This window comes from Pituophis catenifer, unplaced genomic scaffold (assembly GCF_029215685.1).
Source record: "Pituophis catenifer annectens isolate HBS135680 unplaced genomic scaffold, rPitCat1.0.hap2 SCAF_4, whole genome shotgun sequence".
Classification (NCBI taxonomy): domain Eukaryota; kingdom Metazoa; phylum Chordata; class Lepidosauria; order Squamata; family Colubridae; genus Pituophis; species Pituophis catenifer.
In genome coordinates, this window is record NW_027256884.1 from 26,601,666 (window position 1) to 26,628,842 (window position 27,177).

The window sequence follows — 27,177 nt, forward strand, 5'->3', positions numbered from 1 at the left end:
TAACTTTGTATCTACTGAAAATTTCAGTTTCTAATAAAATTAACTAATTGAAAAAATTCAAAATAATTTTCAAATTTGGCATGCTGAGACATCCTTCATGTTTATGTTGTATAGTTTGTCTGATTAGAGGTTTTTTTATAATTACCGAGAAGTGAAGAAAAAATGTTTCCTATACAAAACCAAACAATAAGCAATTGAAATAAAGAGATTAAAACAAAAGCAGCCTTTTTGGCAAAACAGGCATTTTAACTTCTGTTATTATGCCAAGCAGTAATGTAAAATATTGGTTGCCATTGTTCCTTTTTTTTATGAGTGGAAGAGAATCGTGGTTTTATTTTGTAATTGGTTCCGTTCCTTTGTAATCATTACTTCTTAATCTACATGGACTAATATAAAATCTAGTCATGTTTCTTTGACAATATTAATGTAAATAGCACATTATTTTCAAAGTTAATTTGTTAGCCGACCAATGCATAAAATATATTTAAATCAAACTACAGTTGAGCTATGTCTCTATATGGATTGGTTTAAGTATATTTCTGCAAGTAGGTTAAAGAGAGAATATTATTTTTATATTGGAATCATGACTATTCTTATATTCTCTTTACTATTACTTCAAGAATGAGACATTTTTTTAAAAAAAAAAACCATGAATATGGGCATTTCTACCTGGTTCTCCTATTCCCCTGATCCTGATTCTATCTGATTCCTCCTATCCCACCCCCCATATCTAATCCACTGATGCTTTTGCCGTTGAAGATAATTGATTGTTTAATCAATCCTGTTTTGAAACTTATTAAATATTCTAAATGCAACAAGGTCCTCATGATCAGTGCCACATAAAAGACTCCTTCTTAAATATTAAGTATAAAAAACTTCAGCTGATGTAAATTTGGTTGTGTTGTGGCCCCGCCCTCTGAGCCTATCCCATCGGAGGAAGAAAGCTCCGAGCATGAGGAAAAGGAGTCAGCCAGGCCTCCCTCTCCAGGCCCCTCCCCTCTGGCACTGTCTCAGGAGCCGGCCAAGGGAGAGGAGATTAGCCGGGAAACAGGTGTCTCGGATGAGAGTGAAGGAGAGACGTCATTCCTGGACGCATGCCACCGAAGGCGTGATAAACGATTGCAGCAGCTCAGGAGACGTGCTAGGGATTAGAACTGAGTCACTGGACCACACCCCAGAGACTATATAATAGAGGGTGGTGGCCAGTGATCCCTGTGACGAACAAAAATAAACCTTGGATAGTCACTAGAGCATCGTCCGAAACTGCTGAGAGGAATATTATTTCAGTCGGACTCTTGTACGCTGAGTATATTATCTTTCTGTTTCTGTGGAAATAAAAGCACTTGGCAGACGGTGTGTATATCGCTGCCAAGTTGGAGATAAAGACCTGGGTGTGTGCCAAGTGCTTCCTTAACCCTCAGCTGGCTGTGTTTGTGTGTGTGTGTGGACTGGGACAGATCAGGTTGTAAGCCATTTTATGTACTACTTACTACATATGACACTAAGCGATACTGAATAAAAAATGGCAAAATGGTTTTATTCAGTGTTATGGCACTGTTTAGTCCAATTTCTAGCTTACAAAGTATACATATAACATATCTTATATGTATAATTTTTGGTTCCTTAATACCCTGTTTCCCCTAAAATAAGACATCCCCTGATAATAAGCTCAATCGGGCTTTTGAGCGAATGCACTAAAATAACCCCCCCCCGAAAATAAGCCCTCCCCGAAAATATTTAAACGCATGAGCAGCCGGTCCCCGCCATTTCCTCTGGTTTCCTCCATGCACCTCAAAATAATAAGACCTCCCCGAAAATAAGACCAAGCGGAGAGGGCGCATAACTTGGGTGTCCTCCTGGATGCACGGCTGTCTTTAGAAGAGCATATGACGGTTGTGGCCAGGGGAGCTTTCTATCAGGTTCGCCTGATACGCCAGTTGCGCCCCTTTCTAGATCGGGACTCCTTATACACAGTCACTCATGCCCTCGTCACTTCCCGCCTGGACTACTGCAACGCTCTCTACATGGGGCTCCCCTTGAGGAGCACTCGGAGGCTCCAACTGGTGCAGAATGCAGCCGCGCGGGTACTTATGGGGGAGACATGGCACTCCCACGTGACATCTCTCCTGCGCGAGCTGCATTGGCTTCCAGTGGTCTTCCAGGTACGCTTCAAGGTATTGGTTCTCATCTTCAAAGCGCTCCATGGCTTAGGGCCCGATTATTTACGAGACCACCTTCTGCTACCGATAACCTCCCACCGGCCAATACGCTCCCACAGAGAGGGCCTCCTCAGGGTGCCGTTGGTCAGGCAATGTCGGCTGGCGACCCTCCGGGGAAGAGCCTTCTCTGTGGGGGCACCTGTCCTCTGGAATCAGCAACCCCCAGGGATACGACTGATCCCGGACCTCCGTACCTTCCACTGGGCTCTGAAGACTTTTTTATTTCAGCAAGCTGGGCTGAGTTAAAAATCTTTTAATTGTTGAATTTTATGGGTAAGGGGTTTTATATTGGGGGAAGCCAATTTAAATTTAATTTTGTTTTTATAGTATTTTAATGTTTATATTGTATGTCTTTTAATTTTGGCTGTTCACCACCCCGAGTCCTTTGGGAGAGGGGGCGGTATAAAAATTTTAAAAATAAATAAAAAAATAAATAAATTTCAGGGTTCAAAAAAATATAAGACAGGGTCTTATTTTCGGGGAAACAAGGTAGCTGTTATATCGTGTCAAATTTTTATTACAAAGACCAGCACAATTAAAAATATTCAAGGAGTATCTAGTTAAAAATTCTAAAATAAAATAACAAATAACAAATAAAATCTATGTTAAACCCTAATTTAGCATCCTGTCTGTCAGTTGCACATAAAGAACACAGCCTAAGCTATAATATAATATTAGCTTAAATTGTGAAGGCCTGTAGTCATTATCATTAGATACTAAAATGCAATAAGGTGATAATACCAAAAGACTTGGTACACTAATTGTGTAAAATAGCTATAATGGATTATTCATCAGGTTCTGACAAATCTTTAGTGCTGCTGCGCAGAATCTAGCTACCTGTGCTGTGACTACAATCCATCCATCTTTAACAGCCACTGAAGATAAACGGTGTCTGAACGGACAGGATACCTATTAATCAGGAAGATAAATTTTGTTTGAATGTCTCTATAAAAAGAACAGCAAGAAGGATATGCCCAGAGTTTTCCACCTCTCCAGAATCACAGAGCCAGATCATTTCAACCAGGATAGCCGATGGAAACGCAAGACATCGTGCAAGTGAGAAGGCTTTCCAATGATTCACTGTCTCTAACTGGCTAAGATAATGGGCGGGGTGACAGTATATCTGATAGAATCTGGAAGCAGAACTCAAAGTCCGCTTCCTTCTCTCTGTCCTCTACCTTCGGGTTTGTTTTGCCTGAAAATTTTGAGTATTGAGGATGGAGAAAAGCCTGATTTAACAAAGTTGGACTCAACAGCCTTGATCCATGAAGATAATTTTTTTTAAGCCAGCATATTTTGAAATAAATATACTGATATCATCATCATCATCATCATCATCATCATCATTTTAGCCATTACTGCATCTACTGCAGGATGAAGGCCTCTTCCACATATTTATTCCAAAATATGCTGGCTTACAAAAAAATACCTCCTTATCAATACTAGTACAATATTTTGGACTAGTTGGACATTTCAGAAAAGAAAAAAGGAAGATTTTATTGCTTATAGGTAAGAAATTCTATAGCTATGGAAAACTGTCTCTCATTCTTAGATGGTTAACAAGTAAATAATTCTACTCTCTCCCTTTCTCTATGTAAGTGTTTTATACTGATAAAAAGGAACATGTTTACTTGAAAATTAGCCTGAATATGTGTCAAGTATTTCACTCCAAGTAAAAAATTTAATTAAAAATTGCCAGCAGAGGTTAATAGGAAAGCTGTCAAGATATTTCATGGAATTAAAATACATTGTTAAAAAACAACGTTTATTTCATTGAACCTTGAATTGCAAAAATCTTATTTCCCACCCAACACATGTGTACTTTGTATTATCCAAGCTTAACTACCATAAGCAGAAATTGTATTTCAAGCATAAAAGGAATAGTTGACTTCAAAGTTCTTAACTTGTTAAAAAAGCAAAGGATTATAAAATTATTTCTTAAATTGACAATTCAGTTTGTGTAAATGGGAAACTGGATATTACATGCTCAAAACTGAATGCAAGTACTGTATGGTTTCTCATATTCCTTTATTCCCAGGGTTAATGGAAGAATTAAATGGAATCACACTAAATGCTCACTAGACATAAAAGGCTGTATTATTTGAAAATTCAATGATGCAAATTTTATTTTTCACAATCAAATTTTTTAACTCATAGATCATAGCATGAATCCATTTCAAGCAGTAGTATGCCACTTAAATTGTTTGTTAAAAGGAGTAAAATAAAGTAAGAATTTTCTTCCTGCCTCTTGGTACTTCCTTACTGACTAAACAAACACCCAGATTTGGTTAGCAAAAATCAGGCCTTTCCCCAGGCCTTTTATTGTATGACATTGTCAAGTAACTAGACCCTTAATATCTATTTGAATCTTCTTGAATGTTAACAAAACTTTAATTTAACCAGATTGAAACTCAAAAATTAGAATTTAGGAAAGAAGAATTTATTAAATTAGAAACTTTTCAGTTAAAAAAGAAAAGAAAAGAAAGGATAGCTATTTCACATATTTATTTCTAAGATAGTGTTTTCCTTCACCTTTGAAGCCTTCTGTATACACCTCAGGAAGAAACTTCGTGCTGATGTCTCCCTGGATAAAGCGTGGATGCTTTATTACCTCACGAAGCAATGCTATATTATGAGTAACACCTGAAAATAAAACATTTATTCCCATTAGATTAGCAGCCAGAGAACATATGCTTAATGATATTTGAATTGACAAAGCATACACACACACACACAAAAGCTGTAGATGAGAAATTCCTGAATAAATGAGTTTTAATGTCAAGAGTATTTACTATTTAATAGAACAAATTTGGTGTAGTGGGTAAGACATCAGGCTAGAAACCAGGAATGTGAGTTTTACCCGCACCTTAGGTACACCCAAATTGGGTGATCTTGGACCAGACACTCTCACTCCTAAGTAGAAGACAATGGCAAACCGCTTCTGAAAAACCCTGACAAGAAAACTTCAGGGACCTCTTCAGGCAATTGCCAAGAGTCAAAAAATAACTTGAAAGTAACCCCCGCCCCCAAAATTGTGAAACACAGCAATCAATTAGGAATAATTTAAATATTTGAGCAAAGCAATTGGCTTCACATTTTTTCATCAGGAATATTAATATTATAAAACATTAAAACTGATATTTCATATTTTTTTAACGAAATAGCCCTGTACATGGATTTACTTCATGCACTAAATAATCTTTAGCATCCTTTGTTTGACCAGTAACAGAAGATCTACATTAAAAAAAAAAATATCCAGGTGTCAAGATTTGGAGGGAAATACAAGCTCCATGGAGCAAACAGGCAACAGAGTTGCAAATAATGAAAATTCAAAGCTGAAATGGAGGCAGGCAAGATGGAAAAGAAACTGTTACTGCTTCATTATTATTATTTTTTTTAAAAAGGGATTCAATATGAAAAATGTGAATGCCTGCAATGTATATCTTCTCTATTCATGACGGATTATCTTCTAATTGAGGACTCTGGAGAATCAGAAGTGGACAATCATAGATATAGAAGGTTTATTGAAGAGATAATTCACACGTGAAGAGAAATAAGAAGATGGTGGGCTAGGAAAATGGCTTCTTTTTCCCAGGTAAGTATATTTAGGATTTCCAATCCTGTTTGAAGTCCTAAATATGCTTACTTGGGAATAAGAGCTAATTTACTTAATCAGAATTACTAGAGAGAATTCCAATAAGGTAAACTAGTGTTCCTTATTTTTACAGCCCATAATAAAGTGTATTATCAGCTTATTTTCTTCTTGCACAAAAGAAGAAAAACCAAGTTTGGCACTCCAAGTTTCCATTTCATAATCCCCACTTCAATTTATTTGGAATAAACTGGGCTACAGTAAATGATTCCATCCTCAACATAGCAGGATGTATCGGTACCATGGAAGACTGTTGGGGAGATATGGGTGTGGACATTTTTTTCTTTTTGCAAACGTAATAAATAACTGTGTGGCAAAGGTTTCTTCACCAGCTGAGCTATGTGTGCAAACTCTTCCACACATGCTTGTAAAAAATCACTCAGCAAACCTTATAGATTGTATGATTATCACTCTTTCCTGTGAGCCTCTCAACTATGTTTGTACTTTTCAAAACTAAATGGAGTGCATGAGCTCCCTACTCTAACACTTGTTGAAGGTTGAGAGGCAATGGCTACACATTAGAAGCAGTGTTTCCCATAATATTTGTTTCCCATAAAAGAACTTCTAACAAAGGGTCTCTTACTAATCAGATGTTAGCAGACTATATATAGGTGTTGCCTGCGAGAAGTGATATCTTATTTTTATCAGAAGGCCACTTATTTGAGTTCCCGTTCCAATTACCCACTATTGTTTCTTGGAGATGTGATGAGATATTCCCCAAGAAGTGTCTGCTAGAACAATACTTCTGGCACAGTGTCCACTGTTTGAGGTTTTGACCAAGTCACTGATCAGATATGCCACTGATAAGATATGGCATGAAGCCATCTCCTAATGTAATTATTTATACTCCTTCTCTCTTAAAAAAGTATTAAAAGGTGGCAAAATCCTTAAAAAAAACTTGAACCTCAGAGTAGATCTACAGCCTCCAGCAAGAAGAAGTGTTCTACAATCCGCTCCAGAAGCATATCCGCTACTATTTTTGGAGTTTCTGGTATGCAGATAAAATGTGAATAGGTATATATTTCTCTTTAACACTCATAATACTTATCAAGAATGTGCTTGAAGGAATGTCACCCTAGCCCAGCATATCATCTTTAGAATTCCAAACAATCTGTTGTCTCCTGGCTGGCCTCCAGGTGGCACTATGTAGTAGTCTTTATTAGAGTCATTAATCAGAACATTGATTTAATAAAATAATTAAACAGTTTAAACAAATAAATTAAAGCAATGCAACGTAAGAACTAAGTCATTGAGGTGATCAGGACATTTCTAGTTTTAAAGAGAGCATAAGAAAATGTATCCACGTTCAAGAATGCAAAATGGTATTGGTCTCATAAAATAAATCAGAATAGTCCACGAATTTTCCTAAGTAGAGCATTATAAAGTAGATTCTTCTTTTAGAAGGCACAACATAACAGGGCGTGAATTATGGCAGGGGTTCCCAACCTCTTAGGAACTGGGCCCTGGAAGCGAGAGAATGGTCCCTGGTGAGGAAAAGCTTGAGACCGCTGAACTATGGATTCAAGGGATCCTTCTCCACAAGAGCACAATCTTAAATTTGTGAGGAAATATTTTATATTTGACCTCAAGAACTTCTGTTGAGAGGACACTGAAATATGCTAATGTTAATGCTTTTTGGAATTTAGGGCAATTACTAGTATACTTAATGGTCACTCATTCAATGAATGGAATTACAAGACAACTTACAATAGCAATACAGGTAGTCCTTGACTTACGACCACAATTGAGCCCAAATTTCTATCGCTGAGATATATGTTGTGAGTTTTGCCCCATTTTACGACCTTTTGTACCCCAGTTGTTAGGTGAGTCACTGCAATTGATAAGTTAGTAACCTATTTGTTAAAGTGAATTTGGCTTCCCCCTTGATTTTGTTTGTCACAAGGTCGCAAAAGGTGATCACATGACCTTGGGACACAGCAATGATTATAAGCATGAACGAGTTGCCCAGCATCTGAAATTTGATCATGTGATCATGGGGAGGCTGCAAAGGTCATAACTGTGAAAAACAGCATATATCACTTTTTTCATTGCCCCTGTAACTTTGAACAGTCACTACCTGTATTATAAAAACACTTCCATAATATAAATTAAATCTCTGAGCATATGTTTTTCTTTTGCTCAAATTTGGATGCTTAACCAACTAAGCAAAGTTAAGAGCTTCAGTTCTCAACCAGAGAGTTTTCATACCCAAGACTTCAGAAATTTCAGCGCATGATTTGCAGTTTAGCTTGACCCCAGTGAGAGTTCACAAGATGTCCCCCATCTGTGTGAATAACTATGAGGCTACAGAAACATGGACCCCTATTGGAGTTCACCCTTGGTTACCTGCTGTTTGAAAAACATCAGCCAGACATTATCCCTACATTCTCAAAGGATCAAGCAAAGGCCAGCCTATATGGACATTGAACTATACATTCATCTTTCAATGATATTTCCTCTGTACTTTTACAAAAAAATAATAAACTTAATAATCCAAGCAACTGAGACTAAAATCACAAAACTCGATAGACAGACAGACACAAACACAGATAAACAGATATCGATGCAAAAAAAAAAAAAAAGTGTTACCAGTTTTGATTTTGCTCCAAAGTAAAAACATGGTTAGAATTAGCTTAACAAAGTACATCTTTCATTGCCCTTTAAGAATTAAATTTATCTTTTTAAATACATATTTCTTCATTCTAAAAAATAAATTTTAAAAAAAACACAGGGCATTTTCATCCATTTTTAGATCAGGCAACATAGTGACCAAGAGTATTTTGGCACTACACTTCGCTTTCTTTGCTCATATTCATTCCCCAGCTAATTCTAGGCACAATTCCAGTGACATATCAACTGCCTAACAATAGCAAACTCCAAAGTTCTGCATAATTTTCCTCCAGTTATTTCATATTAAACAGGAAAGCCAAGCAACCCTGTAGCACAACGTAAATCAAAGAAAGAAAGGCTAGTAGTATCTCGAGCCGTTCCTCCTTTTGCAATTCTTTTGACAATCCCTCAGCTTAAATTGATAATTGCAATTGTAAGCAACGTTTCTCCTGAAAAAATGCCTCATTACTTTAGGCTTTGTGGCATACAGTAAAATAAAAATGAAAAGCAAAAAAGTCAAAAGTCAAAAGTATGAACTCCTTGTCTTCAGCTAAAGAACTACATTTTACTCTTTAAGACAGAATTGGAACAGATCAATTACAATATTTAATAAATTAATTTTTAATAAATTAAAAATTGCAATTTATTATCAGCTTTAAATACTGGAATAAAAATAATTTGAATGGGTATCCCATATGCCATTTATCACCATAGTCTACATAATGGCTTATGTATATTGTACAAAAAGATACAGAAATTGCAAGAACATCGTGATCCGAGTCATAGAATTTAATTAGTAAAATTGAGAATAAACTGCCTGTGGCACCTCATCATTCATGGGAAACATTCTTCAATATAAATATTTACTGACACTAAACATATTCTGCGTTGATTAGTCCTTTTTACATTATTAAGCTTCTGTCAACTTGACATTCGCAAAACACAAATTTGCATTTTTCCATGTAAACTTAATTGGTGTCCTATGTCTTGCCATAGATAAACAATTCAATATATTTAACTTGCTGAGAATTTTAATTGAGTTAAGTGAAATCGAAAGAACTTCATTCACATAGTTGTTAGTTGTAAAAACATTCAGTTTTCAAAGCAACTTAAACAGTGTAATGATAATTGATGACTGCTACTTTGCAAAACTATCTTAGAAATGCACGTTTAATAGGTATTTAATTTTATTTAAATAGTACTAAAGGGAAAAGGCAGACAATTAAGATCTACTACATAACATTTCTTGAAAACTACTATGAAAAATACAAAGAAAATATTTATTCCAAACAATATTAAAATACAGTTCTTTCAAACACTGCATGTGTCTACCATCCCAACTTGGTCAGTCAGAAAAGGAAGACTCTTGACTCCATTCCTAGTGAAAGAATACTTTACTAAAGCCAACTGGTTACAGCATAGCAAAGCCGAATCTGATTTTTCATGTCCAAAGCATCTGGTTAACTCTTCTCTTTTCTCCATCTTTCCCCATGGATGTCTCGTCTCCCCTTGTCCAATTACATTCAAACAAATTGTTTTGGTAACAGTCCCTGGCTTGGCAGGCTGGAGGGTGTTGCATTTTATGGTGTGACCTTAGACCAGCCAGAGGCCTACAGGCAATATATACAGAGGGAACCTAATTGTCCTGTTGCATGCTATGTTATGCCACCTTATTATGATCTATCACTACAACAATAAAACTTATTTATTCCACTTTTTTTCAATTTCATAGTCCTATAGAAAGAAAAAAATAAAGATGCAAGAAACATCTACATTATCTTCAGCACCTTGTTGGAATAAATGTGTATTATGTGCTATTGCTATTGCTAACAATATATTAAAGTATATAAATATTATAGCATGCTAAATTCTTAAACCAGATTGTTATTGAATTGTATCTAGACAGGCATCTACCATTTTACTTCATTTCATTTTTTTCACATTTTTCCCAGTTTTTCACATAAATACACACTTTTCAATTCTAATTATCCATCTCAAGTGCAATACAGTATTTGCAGAACAGCATGTTTGCCACTCAGCAGAAGATTTGACTTAATAACTTCAATGGCTTTTTAACTCTGTTCATCTTTGTAATCTGCTTGTAGATGCATATGGCATTAATAAGCCAGGTTGTGGTAGGATGGAACTGTGATCAATTACACCCCTAAATCACTTTAAACAAATGTCACAAGCCAACTTTGGCTTAGCAGGAGATTCCCAACACATTTGGAGAACACAGGAAGGAAAAAGGCTGAAACATTTTGAACCTCTTTCATAAAGGGCTTGAAAAAGGAATGGAAGAATGACAGATTTCAAAGAAATAGTGCTTTAGATGTACAAGTACTTCCCAATTAAAAGTTCTTTTATTTTCTTCCATAAAGTATGAATGCTGGAAAGAATATTTTGCTGGTACAAACAGGGAGGCAGGTGACATACAGGTAACTGCAGCTAAAATATTTAAACAAATATACTGATCCATTCAAATAATTTGTAATAGGGAAAACATGAATTATACACCCAAACAAGCAAAAAAGTACATATCTATGGAGATTCTCAGTCATCCAGATCATGGTTGTCTCAAAGGTGCTTTTTCAAGAAGCAACTGGACTTTTTAGGGTTTTTTTTGAAGACATTTCGCTTCTCAACCAAGAAGCTGCTGCTCAACTCACTCTCAGTGACTCCAGACACCTTACAAATATAAAACCCCAGTACTAAAATTAAGAAGTCTTGAGGGACTTCTGAAATGGGATGGACTTGACCCACCATGGAAAATGTTCCATAAATCCAGCACTCTGCCTGCAAAGGCCCATCTCCTCATGCTTGCCAAATTTAACTCCCTAACAGCAAATCATATGGAGAAAGCATGAGCAAAGAATAAATATGCTTTCAAAAGTGTTATATTCTTTTGCCTTTTTATTCATTTGCCTTTTTATTCCAGGAGAGTAAAAGTTACTATCCATCTCACCTTCATCTACTTATGATAATGCTCAAGATACTCAAAATTCAGGTCCATTATTTCTAATAGGTTCTATGATGAAGAAATGATTTATTATTCATTTCTTGCATGGATTACATGCAAATTCCCTACATATTAAGTTGTATCAGGTTTAGGATAAAGCAAGAAGACTGATACTACTGCTAAGCATTGTTAGATATGCGTAATAATTCCTGTGCCATTTATTCTGATTAAGGATTAAGGCTTTTCCTTAATTGGGGATTTTTCAGAATTAATGTTCAAGCTTGAGTCCTGTAAAAAACAGTCCTAACTAAAATAAAAACATTATTCCTTGTTAGCAGAATCAGTAGTTAGTTTTCTAATAGACTACAATCATATTAATTAATCTATGTCCAAAGCTGCATTCTATACTTTTTTCTTCTGACTACTGAACTAACGAGAAAAGGGGGGATGACATTTTTTCACAATAACAGGCAGCGAGTGGTATTTGCTGCTTATTGAATTTCTAGGCCACCAGGAGTTCTTAGCATATTTATGGTGGAAATAGAAATTCTAAATAAACTTTTAGTCTGTCTTTTTTTTTAAGGACCTAATGGCTAGTTTGCTTCTTGCTTTGGATTCAGGTTGCTTACCAGTTACATCTGATATACAATCTCATCTATGAACAATATGGTAGTGGATAATAGGACGATTGATAGATATTACTGAGAATTGGTTGGGTGTGAACAAGGATGTAGATCGTTGGAAATTTTTAAGTCGGAATTTCAGACCCTCCAACAGATATGATCCAAGGTCAGGAATGGAAGTAGCAACAATTGCTGCAGTGATCAGATCTATCACCTCAATTTAGGGATAGTAATATTGTTCCAATGGTGTAACATCTGGCAATAGTTATCAAGGGCTCTTGTGATTTTGTAAAAATCAAGGAAACAGATTGGCTTTTTCTGTAGGATGAACTCTATAAAACCCTATATACCTTAGGAATGAACTCCGAATGGAATCTTCTCTGTGAAAATATGTAAGGAAGGAATGCTTGCAGTCCTGTCTCTGCAAATCAAGGGACCAGAGACACAACAGTAATCTGTCTCCATAATAACTTCTTATCCCTGAAACTTGTTAAGCAGACATTTTGAACATGATTTTTCCTATTTATTTATGTGAAATGATATGTGATACGGGTGTCATTTTTAATACGGGTTGGTTATGGGTATTAAAGATATCTGCTCCCTGGGAAATATTTATTACTTAATCTCAGCTTTTCTCTTTTTAAAATAGTTTTATTTTAATTTAAAAATATATATTAAAATAAGAATACCAAGAAGAAAGAGGAGGGAAAAGAAATAGAGAGCTTCACAAGCCATGTAGTTTATAAAATTTTCAAAATAATATTAATTATTATAATAATTTATTTAATAATGTCATCATTTTAGCCATTGTCTATCCACTGCAGGATGGAGACCTCTTCCGCATGTTTCCAACCAATACAGTCCTGAGCTTTCTTTTGCCAATTGAGCCCGCAATAATTATTGATGTCATCGCTCCATCTTGTTTTAGATTTCTTTTTCTTTTTTCAATTTTAATCAAGTGGAATCCATTCTATACTGCCTGATGCTAGGTGGACCATCAATTCAACAGTGTGTTAAATGTGATTGGCAGGTATTCGGCAAGCTAAGCATAATTTTCAAGAACAACCTCCCACTATGTCTGAAAAGTCAAAAGTTTGATCAGTCTGTGCTACCTGCTCTAACATATGCCTGTGAACCATGGACACTAATCTCACAATCAATACAAAAGTTATGAGTGGTGCAAAGAGCTATGGAACGATACATGCTCGGCATCAAAAAACAAGAAAGAAAGACCTGCACATCGATTAGAGGATGCCATCAAAAGAGTAAAAGAATTGAAATGGAAATGGGCTGGTCAGATAGCAAGAAGAACTGATGGCAGGTCGACCAAGGTAGTCATTTAATAATATATTTAATAATATTGCTATAACTGTTTTTGAAATTAAAAAAGATCAAAAATTAGCAGAAGTACCTAATATAATAATACCGTTTCCCTGAAAATAAGACATCCCCTGATAATAAGCCCATTCGGACTTTTGAGCACATGCACTAAAATAAGCCCTCTTGAAAATAAGCCCACCCCAAAAATATTTAAATGCATGCGCAGCCGGTCCCCGCCATTTGCTCTGGTTTCTTCCACGTGCCCCAAAATAATAAGACCTCCCTGAAAATAAGGCCAAGTGCTTATTTCGGGGTTCAAAAAATAAGACAGGGTCTTATTTTCAGGGAAACATGGTAATAGAACCTATAAACGGCTCGGTCTTGGAAGCTGATTAATATGTAAACATATGTAAGTTAGGTAGAGGTAGTCTTCGACTTACAACTGAGCTGAAAATTTCCGTTGCTAAGCAATGGATGCTACAATGGCCATAAATGTGAAAAATGGTCATTAGTCATTTTTTTCAGTGCTGTTGTAATGTCAAACAATCACTAAACAAATGTTTGTAAATTGAGGACTACCTGTATATACATTAAGATATTTCATTCCTAACACGAATTTATATTATACACAAGATAATTTTCAGGCTACAACTCTAAACCCAAATACTCAACATTTCCTAAAACAAGAATTCTGCAAGTACTAAACAGATAGGGATTTTCTGATTCATATTAACATCAAGCACTAATAGGTTAATTCAGTGGGCGGAGATATCAGAAAGTGATATGAATATACAACTTGGAGTTCTTTAAACATGCCAAAACTCTATAAGTACTATCTAAATGTGTAAAGGTAGCTGTATTTTATATTGTGCTCCATTATATTTCAGCTTTTGTAACCATTTGCCAATGCTGCATCTTTTTCAGATGTGGACCTGAACAGCTAGAAAGAAATGGCCAAATTAAAACTCTAGATTACTGATGATTCTGATGAAAAATTAGCTATGTACAATTACCAAATAAGATCTACAAATAAAAGCACAACATTAAAAAAGCACAATTCCATACACTTTCAAGATTTTTCAGCAGCTGGATCTTTTTTCTTTTTTTTTAAAGAAGGAAACATGTGCTAAAGCTCTCAAGTTACTAGACTTCTCTTTCTTGGAAGTAAAGGTCACATAAGCAGGGGAAAAATAGGAGGGAAAGCTTTCTACATTTTTTTTTCTTTTAATGCACTGATTTATTGGAGTTCAGCAATGGGGGTTAGGAAGAAAGATGTCAAAACCTTGAAATCCAGCAGTGTTGGAATTACACAGTTATCTCTAATGGGAAAAAAAAGTAAAGTTAAAAGCAGACAACTTATTTGGGGAGATGAAAAAAATGAAACAGCTCCACTGGAATTCTGTTTCTAAATATCACATCAAATCTTTACCTACTGGTATTCAAATAATAACTGTCCATAAAAAGAACCAGGAGGAAGAAGAAAATGTGTCCTTTTATCATTCTTAATAACACTATCATTATAGGCAAGAGTGAAATTATGTACGCTTGATTAAATACCTGCAGATATTACTATTGCTTCTGCGTGTAGTTAGATGCAAAAAGTAAACCATGCAATTTGCTATGTTACCTCTGCATTCTGTAAACATTTTATTAAAAAGGACATATCCCCAAATTTATAATTTTCATCCATGGTAACAATCTAGAACCAAATCTTTTCCAAGAGTGACAAACTGACGGTTTCCTCACAGCAATCTGACAGCTTCAATTTCAGAAAGGAATGATGTTTTAAGAAAAAATGGCCCAATAAAAATAGCAGTTGAAGGAAGACTTTATACAATGCTAACAAGATATAAAGACTCCATCCAGCTCAAACTAGATGAATGAGGAATATCACCTTTAGGAGTCCTAGCCAAAATTCAGAGATACTAGCATGCACTGTAATTTTTCCTCGATTTGAACCTTCCTCTCAAATATCTAAGCTCTAATTCAATTACTATATAAAGATATAATAATATATTTCTTTAGTAAGAAAATCTTGCATTTCATTTCTTGTTCTAAGTTTATAATATTGAAATGGAAAATAGTAAATCTCATTAAATAAATTAAATTAGAAGGACTATAAACTGTTCTTCATCTTATACTTTAATTAAAAATATTGTTGTGAAATATTTGCAAAAGTGACCTAGCTGGACTCTCTTGATGTCAAAATAGCATCTTATTCACCATTAGATAAATTCAAACATAAGTACATTATCTCTGGAAAGGGATTATTTTGGTCGTTTTTCTCATGCTTTGATACTATGAAGTAATTATATGAAAAAAATTGGTTGGAAACTGGGATTTATACTTTAGATTAATTAATAGAAGAAAATGACAATTTTTAAATCAATTTTCACTTCAGTGCAAATGTTGTTTGCCTCATATGGATCAACAGCAGTATTTACAACACCTACTATCATGCCAGCCTGGCTTGCAACATTTTAAGTCTTAGAAATACCTAATCTATTACAGGCAATTAATAAATCCTATGGAAACATCCTTCCAATTTTGCTTAATAAAATATTGTTAGTGATGAAACAATTTGATACTTAAATTTTAACAACTGAGAGGAAAAAGAATTAATTTGAATTCTTGTAGACAATGAGAAGATATGTTTATCAATAAAAATCTATATTTTAAATAATGCTTTATTTGACAAAAAATATTTCAAGCTTACTAGACTCAATTGTCCTTATACAGAAAATATCTGAATATCTAATTGTGTTACTGCAGATGCAATGAGATTAATCCTTCATTTACACGTTTGTACTCCAGAATTGTTCCATTTTGGAAGGAAGGAAGCCATTGACCAGAATGATAATAAACATATAATATTATAAAACATTAGAACCAATATAAGTAGCATATAACATAACTTTATAAAGCTAGCTTAAACTCTCTTAAAAGAGATCTAAACTAAAAGATTTAAGATAGTTAAATAAGCCATGATACCTAGAAAAATTATATTTGTAATTTACCTCTTATAACATAATTATCCAAGGCTTCTTCCATTCTTTGCAAAGCTTCATTTCTGTTGGATCCATAGGTGATCAGCTAAAACACAAATTAAAAAAATGAACTCTATAACAACCAAAATATTGTCTCAAACATGCTGCCTATTTCACAATTCCTTTTTAATATTATTAAGTTTCAATACATACGTTCATTCCTCAACCTTTATGATTTCTGTTAAGTCAGAATTTTGTTTAGTATCTTTGCCAAATGAAGGCATGACAACATACAACCCTCACTGCATGCTCTGTCCATAAATCTTATTCTAAATTAGGAATCTGATATCCAAAACATAAGTTATATACAGTTCCTAGCTTTTTCTCCAGCACTGGCAGAGTGCAATTCAAGCAGACTCCTACATCACACTACATCTGGTAATTTTATGAGACCATTTATTAACTTTTGACAAACTCTCATCTATAGAATCGATAGCTACATGATTTCTGACCACTCATATGATAAAACAATAAAAAAACCCAATCCCAACTTTTTTGAGGGGTGCAGTTCGTAGTTGGACAGCAAAAAACAAAATGGACTGGCAGTGTTACTGATGCTGTTAGATTGAGACTGGAAGAGAAAGGGATTTTTTAAATTTGTGTGTATACTTAAAATAAAATTAGGGTATAATCAATGATCCCATCCTACCAATAAACACTGGGAATATCATACAGAAAATATGGCTGAACCACATTTAAAAAGGTACACAACATATAGGTGCTTTCTGAGCTTGGTGGTTTTCTTGTAGACATTTTATTATCAGGCCAGGTAACATCATCAGTGCTAGAAGGGAGTGAGGTTTCCTCTTATTTTTATATACTATGAAATATCTGCAAGATAACCACCAAACACAGAGAGTACCAAGAACCCCAAAGTTCAACTCTGAGCTACAAATATTATTTTCTATCGGTACTCATTTATCTAGAATAGTTATTATCAGATGCTTGTCTATTTTTTTATAAATCCAAATCAAGATGGGGAATTATCAATGGTATTACTTTCTGTGGCTACCTGGATTGTATTGCAATTAAACATCCACTGTGAGCCAAGATTCTAATCTGTAGCTTGCACACCCAGGAAGGTCTTTCCTATACTGTAATATAGGTCACATAAAATGATAGGAGAAATATAGAAAGATTACATTATTTATTATATACCCCTAATAATATAGCTATTAATATATCTATAAAAATTCTGTTCCATTCAACTGAAAATCTATCGGGATTTCCCCCACTTTCATATATTATATTGTCTTCACTAATTTGTCAGATCAAAAGTTTTGCTAGTTCTATTTTCTTCTCCTGAGAGATTACTTCCTTTTCTTTGATTTTCTTTGATTTTCCAAAGAAATCAGTAATTTGCTGCTCAATTGCAGATGTCTTCAATACATGTAACTTGAGTACAAAAATAATAAAATTAGCAAATATCAAATTCTGTGCCTTAGGATAATTGATCTTGAAAAAAGCCAAAGAAGAGGTAATTCTAAATTAAATCTTAATTGGTGTTTGTGCACTACTGCAAGATACTGTAAAGCCAATAAGGAATTCCAATCACAATGGTGTTATAGCTAACTTTAGTATGTAATGGAAGTTGTTAATTAGGCACAAACACAATCATATTTGAATACAAATGGTGAAAGTTCTCAAAATAGAGATGATTGAAATAAAAGAAACCAGAAACAAGAGAGAGAGATGCTTTGAATTATAATGGCTAGAGAACAACTGAAAAATAAGGTAATGAGGTTCAGCTGAAATGTACTCTACAATACAAAGAAGTATCAACCATACTAAAGAAAAGACCAACATAACTCTCTGGAAAATCTTCTATTACAGTTTTGTGTTACAGAATAAACTTCTGTAAAGTTTTCTGCTGGAAAGTAGAAAATCTATTACAACAAGAAAAAAGGGAAAATTAACTTTGGCAGTAAAAAGAATTTAAAGAGCAAATGGTAAGAAACATTAAGGAAAACTTGAATGAATTCTTTACATATGTCTTCACTACAAATTATACAAAGCATATACCTAAATGTCTACTGACTTTTTCAGGATGTGAATTGGAACAATTAAACCAAATTGCAGTAATAAGCAGTAGTGTAGGATACCTTGAGGAACATGTTTAATGCCTCTTCCCTTAATATAAATTTTGGGGAAATAGCATAGCAAAACAGATGAAGGCAAAGCAGCATGGATTTTGCAAAGGTAAATCTTGCCTTGTCACCTTTTACGTTCTTTTTTGAGAGGGTCAACAGGTGTGTGAATATAAGTGTGTTATCCATACAGTATCCTGGATTTTCAAAAGGCCTTTCACAAAGTTTCTCAGCAAGGGTTCTTCAGAGAATTTACAATCAGCAGCATACAACAAGGGTCTATTCTAATTAGTGTGCATGAAATAATTAGAAACTAAAGAATAAAGATAAGTAATCAATAGTTTCAATGCAGGCAAGGACTTTAAGGACCTACACTGGAACCAATATTTTTAAAGTTATTCGTACATGATATTGACTTAAGAGTGACCAGCAAGCTGCCCAGACTGGAAATAATACCAAGTAATTAAGGATATGAAACAAAAAGTGATTATGACAATATACTGAAGGCTCTTTTTAAGCTAGAAAAATGTTGAACATGCACTTAAATAAGTATAAATGGATGCACACTGAGGCAAGACAATTTCACATTTATTCTAATGATCTGTCACTAATTAGGAAAATGTCATTGGAACTATAGTAGCTAACTCCACTGAGACGTTCACTCAGTTTTCAGTAGTTGTCCAAAAGCCAGATCTGATGGCTATTGATTATTAGAAAAGGGTTGAAATGAAACTGCCTACAATGTGATGACCTTCTATGAAGTTACAGTATGTTTGCACTTGGAATACCATGTGCAGTTCTGTTTGCCACAGCTGAAAAATGATATAATACAGTGATGTAACACATATAATGAAAAAAGTGCAGAAAAGAGTAGCCAAAATAATTAGAAAACTCTAATCCTGTGAGAAAAGGCTAGAAAAGCTGACACCACTTAGTTTAGGAAAAGAACACGAAAAGGGTAGTATTTGAAGCGTATAAAATCATGCAAGGAATTGAAAGTGGACAGAGAACTTTTCTTCCTCTCTCACAATATAAGAACCAAGAGTCATTTAATTAAACTAGCTGGAAGGAAATATTGAACTTTCTTATACAGTACATACATATTAACCTGGGTTTTATCCCAGCTGCCACTAAAGATTTTATATAGGTGGAGGGGATTGGTAGTTATTTTGTACTGTGTTAGCTACCCAGAACCCCTTTGATGAGATGGGCAGCCATTTCAATTGAATTAATAACAAACAAACCTGTGAAATTCATTACAAAAACCTTGTAATAGCCAATAATTTTAATGGCTTTAAAAAGAGTAAGGATACATTTGTGGGCATCAAATAAGGATTTTTACTGTTGAAGGTGCAATATTACTCCTGTCTTAGGTAATATGCCTCCAAATACTAATTGTAAAGGGTAAATAGTGAGAAGAAGTACACCTCTACCTCTTGTCTGAGACCACTTTACTCTAATTTGGCTACTATGGGAAACAACTTGTAGGACTACAATGGGCCTAGGCCTGATATAGCAGGCTTCTTTTTCACCTAGCCTATCCATGAAAAAAATAATCAGAATATTTTCCTTCTGTTTCAAATTAGCTACTTCTTGTTGTGATAACCAAACCTTGTCCAATTAATTAATTTTGAAATATCCAATTTCAGGCATAGTTAAAGGAATGGATTTAATACGCCAATGTTAATAAGAAATTGAGGTTTGTATCCAGTATACAGTCACTAACAAAAACAAGATAGATTTTAATCCTTTTAAAATAAACTAGAAGCCATGAGGTTTGTGAGAGTCTACAAGTATTAGTAGTTCATTCTACTATAGTTTAAGCATCTTCAGGTTAAACATCAAAGGTCAGGATGCAACAACTTGAGATAATTAATCAGAATAAGAATTAGTTTTTTCCACCTTTCAATTAAGAATGGAAAGCTCTAACTAGTGCTCTTACAAAGTAGCAAGCTTCAATTATTATTACAAAACAAACTAGTTATGAAAACAATCATGATTCAATATTATGACTTTTCAGAACCTTGTTATCATAATGTCCCAATTTAGATAAATAGGAATTAATAGTTTATTAGAAATGTTCAGGTTTAATTGTGTCTTGGTCAAAGACATAAAGAAAATGGGATAGTAAAGACTTGTTTTTACTTTGACTTAAAAAGTATAAAACATAGTTAACTCAGATGTCACTATTGTTCCTACTAAAGCTGAAAACTAAAACAAAAAGATTTATGCTCACAAAACACTGTGATGAATTGCCTAATTTTAATTCTCATCTTTTCAAAAGGATATTTTAGAAGTTTGTAGTAACACAAATATAAGATTTTTGTAATCCAAAATAAAACTATTTCTTAAATAACGACATTCCTGAAACAATGTTATATCATGACATACATATTCTACTGAAATGGTATTCTATTACCATACAGAATAAAATAAAAGTACATTTCAAGAGGTATAAAATAATTATATACTTTCAATGGATCACTATAGCAAAGGTTTTATCAAAAGAAGGAATCTCTTTAGCTTTCCTATGAGGAAATTACACTTTTCAATATACACTCATTTTCAAAAAGAGCATGTGTATTTCAATAGATAAAAAATAACTTACTTTTGAAATCATGGGATCATAATAAATACTGATTTCACTTCCTTGCTGTATGCCACTGTCAACACGGACCTAAAACAAATTGAGATAAATTAGTTTTATAATAGGAGGAGGTTGGGGTTAGTTATTATTAATAGTAGTAAGCGTGACCATTACTCATTTCTTTGAATGTTGCATTTATTGCAATGGACCATAGACAAAGTTTCCACAAATGTTTTCTCTGTATTTTGATATTTAAGTCTTAAATCCTCCACTTGGGAATTCACCACTGCCATAAAACATGTTTGTAGTTATTGATTTTACCAACATCTTGCACAAAAAAATATTTTTGTTCTGTAATGGTATTATGTATATCTTACAACACCCAGGATTTTACTACTCCAGAAGAATGCTCAGGTATACCAAAAAGAAACTTTAAAGCTGATAAGCTAGCTTCTATTAATTCTTGGTTTCTAACTTTCATAAAGGCAACCATTTCCTTTTCTGCTTCACTCTCATCTGAAACCTATGCATTTTTCTCAAATATGTAATTCTATTGACATTCAGAGAGTTTTTTTGCAAAGTTATGTTCTGCAAGGTTACAGTTTTAAATAGGTTTTTTTAAGTTTCATGGACTGGATGGGGAAGATAAATACATTGACATATGAAGGCATGTGTGCACACACACACGCACACGCATACATACAAGACTCTGGCAACTACTGAACTGTTTGAAGATTTTGGTAACTGTTAATTAACCAATGAAACTTAGTATCATTAATTAATATAATTTTAATCTCTTTACTTTTTACCAGGCTGCACATTAAAAATAAATATTAATTATTAAATAACTAATTCCAGAATAAGTCCTTGATGTTTTTGAAATTTGTAAAGCATGTTAACTGAAACAAATAAGACTTTTCTTTTTAAAAAATAAGATAATTTAAGAGTCTCTGATAATTTTGAGAAGAAAAATTAAAGGTGAAAGAGATATAACACAAAATATTGCATTTGGGTTTGGAGGGCTGAGGAAAGGAAGCAGCTTAGAAAGTCCTTTCAATCTTCACCTGGGGAAAAGAATTTTTTGTAATAAAACAGCAGTTCATCTGTCTGCAACAAGGCAGAAAGAGGTCAACCCAACGGCTGTTAGGCTTTTAGATTTTAATTTAGGCAATTATCAAGGGACCAGATGTAGAACCTCTTGTCTACAATATCCACATGAGGTCACACTGATGACTTTATTATCCAAATGACATGTCCTAATAGGCTTTACTCTATGAAAACTGCATCACATTCTTTCATGATGAAAAAAAAAAAGATGAATTGTGCTTTATATTACACATTTACTAATGCAGGCTTCTTAATTCAAATAACAACTGTCAAGCACCTTCTTTAGAAAACAAACAAGATGCCTTAGAAATGCCCAGTCATCAAAACAATGATTTTAGCTATCCTCATTCCACAGGAGAGAAGAAAATATGCAAGCACAACTACTGAGGTTTGAAAGGAAACTAACTTTCAAAATTCTGCATCACCACAAAATATATGCATAAAAATTAAATTTTGAAGAACAAAACAAGGAAGGGAACAAAGTAATTTTCCAATATAAACATATCTCTTCAAAAATTCTAAACTAAAGAATTAAAAAGGAAGCCAGAGTAACCTAAAAAGAAAGAAATATATTTCCTCATGAAACAAGATTTGTTATGCAACAAAGTGGCAGCAATCATTTGAATTAGTTATACCTTTGGAGAGCTGAATTAGCCTTGATGGCATTCTGACTGCCTCTGAAGACTTTCAGCTGGGAGACTACTAGGTTTCCTTCTGCATTTGGTTGCCCACTTGAGAAGAACTTGCTGGACGACTAAATGGGCCAGAGATCTAAACCAGCAGGGCACCGCTTAATAATGAGGAACACTGCTTTAAGTATTTGTTGCCATGGGTCTTAAAAAATGAGTGCATATAAACAAGGGTATGTATGTCTTGTTACTTCATTTGTGGCAAGCCTGGCCCCTTACATAAGCTCTATTAAAAAGGTAAAGGTTCCCCTCGCACATATGTGCTAGTCGTTCCCGACTCTAGGAGACGGTGCTCATCTCTGCCAAAGAGCCAGCGCTGTCCGAAGACATCTCCATGGTCATGTGGCTGGCATGACTAAACACCAAAGGAGCATGGAACGCTGTTACCTTCCCACCAAAGTTGGTCCCTATTTTTCTACTTGCATTTTTTATGTTCTTTCGAACTGCTAGGTTGGCAGAAGTTGGGACAAGTAACAGGAGCTCACTTCGTTACGCAGCACTAGGGATTCGAACCACTGAAGTGCTGACCTTTCGATCGACAAGTTCAGGGTCTTAGCCACTGAGCTCCCGTGTCCTATATATATAATAATATATTTATTATAATATTATATATATATATATACATACATATATATATAAATAATATATACATATATTATATATATAATATACATATAAGCTCTATTATGCTTATATTAAACAAAAAAAATCATTTCATGACCATTGCAAGTCTGAAGTTTTAATCACTGAACAGAACTGTACTTCTGCACTATTTTTATTTATTTAATGTTTATTTATATCCTGCCATTATTATTTTTATAAATGACTCAAGGTAGCAAACATACCTAGTAATATTCCCTCTTCCTATTTTCCCCACAACAATCCTGTGAGTGGGTTGGGCTGAGAAAGGTTGACTGGCTTTCTTGCCTAAGACAGGATTAGAACTCAGAGTTTCTTGGTTTCTAGCCTGGTACTTTAATCACTAGATCTCTCTGACTATACCTTTCTCTTTCGGCAAATAATTCTATTTTGGTCAATTTTGGAAATAGAAGAAACGATTAATCTTTATAAGGGAAATGCAAAGAAATGTTTTACTGTACTATTTCCATAAATTTATAGGACCCATACAACTGACAGAATATTCTCTTAATTTCAAATGTGCCCTGCTGCTTATAAAAAGAAAAACAAAATAAACCAACACAATTTGCAAAAAAAAAAGAAAGTGCTATTTTAACACAGTGGTGAGAGCACACCAAAAGGGAAAGGCCCAGGCACTTCATATGAAATCCTCAAAAAATCATTACTCTTAGGCGTCCAACATAATTAAAATTTCTTTCCTTAGTATCATGATGGAGCATGTGAATCTATCAGGCATCTCCCACCCTTCATTTTCAATTCACCTCTCCCCTAAGCACAGCTCCCAACCCACCATGTCTACCTGACAAGTGACAGCCCAATCTGATTAAATGCTTGCAAAGGAGGGGACTTGCAGGCCTCCATGACAGGCCAAAAGTGATCACCATGGAGATACATAATTACAGCTGTCAACGCATCTACTGTCCTGCTGGCATCAATTTGATTGCTCCCAGCAATAATGATAGACAAAGCTTAGCATGCACTCTCTTGCACCCAATCACTTTATCTATTTTGTGATCCATTTAGCTGACATGCAACATTCGCACAAGCAAATAACAGCAGTAAGCAGAACATTTAAGGTATTTTAATTGTTTTTTCCTTTCTCTGGATGGCTCATAAGTGCAAATGTTATTACATAAAACTCCTGCTGCAGCATTAATTGAAGAAAGATTTGGTGGGACAAAGACCATAGGAGGTAGAGTTTGTCCATTATCACTTGTACTTTCAACAGGTCTCATGTTCGGAATATTGCAAATTGCAAAAACTTGCAAGGGCAAAATATTTGACATCCTGTTAGCTATTACACCATGGTGAAAAGCCTCAACCCACCCCCAGAGTAATTACTGGAAATTCTTCCTTAGTTCATTTGGTTTTCATTAAAAGTGATTAAGGCACATTCTGTAACGTGTGTGTGTGTGTGTTTTAAATCTTCCATTTAATATTATATAAAATTTACTAAACCTTTATATGTTGTATTTCTGCTTTTAAACACAGCTTGAATTCTTAAAGAAGCCCCCCCCCAAGTGTCAAACTTCTATAGGAATCATACAAGCAAAAACAATTTTAGAAATCAAATAAATCCTATATTCAGTTTCACCAAATTTAAAATTCAGGAGTATAACGTTTCCCCCATGTAACTAATATTGGTAAATAATCGTGTTTACAGCAGTATCACAAAGCCAATACCATTCCATGCTTATGTACCCAATATTTTGGCTACTTTGAAGAACAGAAATGCACTTGCCTTTTGTGTAACAACCAATTAAACAAGAACTCAAAAAAAAAAACTTTGTACAGTATAATAAAAGCACTTTTCATTATGTATAGAAAATTGCCTTTCATCTTTTAAAAAGCTTCAGATCTAAAGAAATAGAAGTATTCCATTATAAAAGCCAGAATTGTGTTATGGTTAGTCCAACACTTTAAAGAATGTCTATGTAGAATGGTTGAGTTTATTTAGATGTACATCCCAGTATATATGGTGTTTGTTTGTTTGTTTGTTTGTTTGTTTGTTTGTTTGTTTGTTTGGGTTTGTAAATTAATTTCTAATTACCACTAATTAATATAATTAACTACATTCCTCCTTGGTTTATAGAAATAGTTTAGGACAACTAGCCTTAAGAAGTCCTGAACTCTTCTAAATCTGCAAAACACTATTAAATCTATGAATTCTTCATGCTTTGAAAATAAGAAATAATAAAACATCAGAATTACTTACATTTGGGACATGCAGGGGCTCTTCGTATTGAGACAATCTGCCAACAGAGGGCAGACCAAAAGATTTGTAAGGGTCCTGAAATGAAATTCAAAACACAGAGTGGTATTAACTTTGTAAAACAAAGCACAGGAAGCAAGGTTAAGCCACTGGGAAACTAAGCATTTCCTCCACTTTAAATATGGACCAACTATATTTTGTTCTCAAAATGACTTATTTTAGTAGGGTTATGAAATTGCTTCTTCTATTCAAGTCATGGACGATTTGTTAAAGCTAAAAACTTCCTGCTGTGCCTTTATTAAAGCAAGGGCAACCTTTCTAAAAGAAAGCACAATACTAGGGGGCAAGCTAAGAGCACAGTTCACGACATTCACGCTCACACGCGTGCGCGCGCACGCACACACACACACAGTAATACTCTGCAGACAAGTACTTCTGGAATTGTACACAAGACTCAGGGTTTTCAGGATCATACCCTGTATAAATTAATAGCACTGTTAAATTTAAGGCATGCATCCCACTATAAAGGCAATTTGCACTGAATTATCCAAACATGTGGATAATTATTGTATGTATTGTATGTATTATTGTATTCAAATCCTCTGTCATGTAAGTTGTATTTGAAGAACACTCAGAGGAAAAGAGGAAACAGGGGAAAAACATAAAATAACATGTGTTATCCAATATAAAGACAACTGAACAAATCATTCTAACAATGACTTTAAAATAGAAAACAACTTCTTCTACTTTTGCTTTCAAATCCCAGTGGCAGTTTATAAAAGTTAACTTGATCAATTCCAAATAAAAAGGGATTTTAAAAATACTATTATTGGTTATAATATTTAGCCATGAAGCCTACTATACAGTAGATATATAGTCTATAATATCTACTGGTAATGTACAGCAACCACATTTTCTTTTCAGACCATTTTTTAAGGGCTCAGTACATTGCTTTTGCTTTCATAAATAAGCAAAGTTGTACAAAATGTTGAAATACCATTATAATCTTTTTTCCAATATATTATATTATTCTCTAGATCATAGAGAATTTTATAAAGTGAAAAAAAAAAACTTCATTCATGCACATGGATTAGAAGAAGATAAAAAGAAATCCTAGCTTCTCCCAACACCTAACAAGTTTCTTCTACAGCAATTCTCCTTCCAGCTACTAAGAGTTATTTTTTACCTCCGCATATACTCGACATTCAACTGCCCAGCCGTTGATGGGAATATCAGCCTGCTTGTGCCTGAGAGGGTATCCCTTAGCAACACGGATCATTTCTTGGACCAGATCCAAACCGGTAATGCATTCTGTGATGGGATGTTCAACCTGCAAGGTTAAGAACTGTCAGTCAGTCAGTCAGTAACAACAACAAAACTTTCTAATATCTCAACCTGATAACAAAAATTTGGTGGGGAGTGGAAA

General features: G+C 34.4%; 1 protein-coding gene across 2 annotated transcripts in view; it reads right to left on the reverse strand.

The window, feature by feature from the left end:
- The window catches only part of PCCA (propionyl-CoA carboxylase subunit alpha), a 223,124-nt gene that overhangs the window by 104,286 nt on the left and 91,661 nt on the right, over positions 1-27,177 (reverse strand). For both annotated transcript variants that reach the window (XM_070942919.1, XM_070942920.1), the window contains 5 exons: positions 26,938-27,081; positions 25,755-25,829; positions 21,126-21,194; positions 16,401-16,476; positions 4,752-4,862 (listed from right to left, as the gene is read on the reverse strand). In XM_070942919.1, the coding sequence (XP_070799020.1) occupies positions 4,752-4,862; positions 16,401-16,476; positions 21,126-21,194; positions 25,755-25,829; positions 26,938-27,081 (475 nt within the window). The remainder of the gene's footprint in view (positions 1-4,751; positions 4,863-16,400; positions 16,477-21,125; positions 21,195-25,754; positions 25,830-26,937; positions 27,082-27,177) is intronic.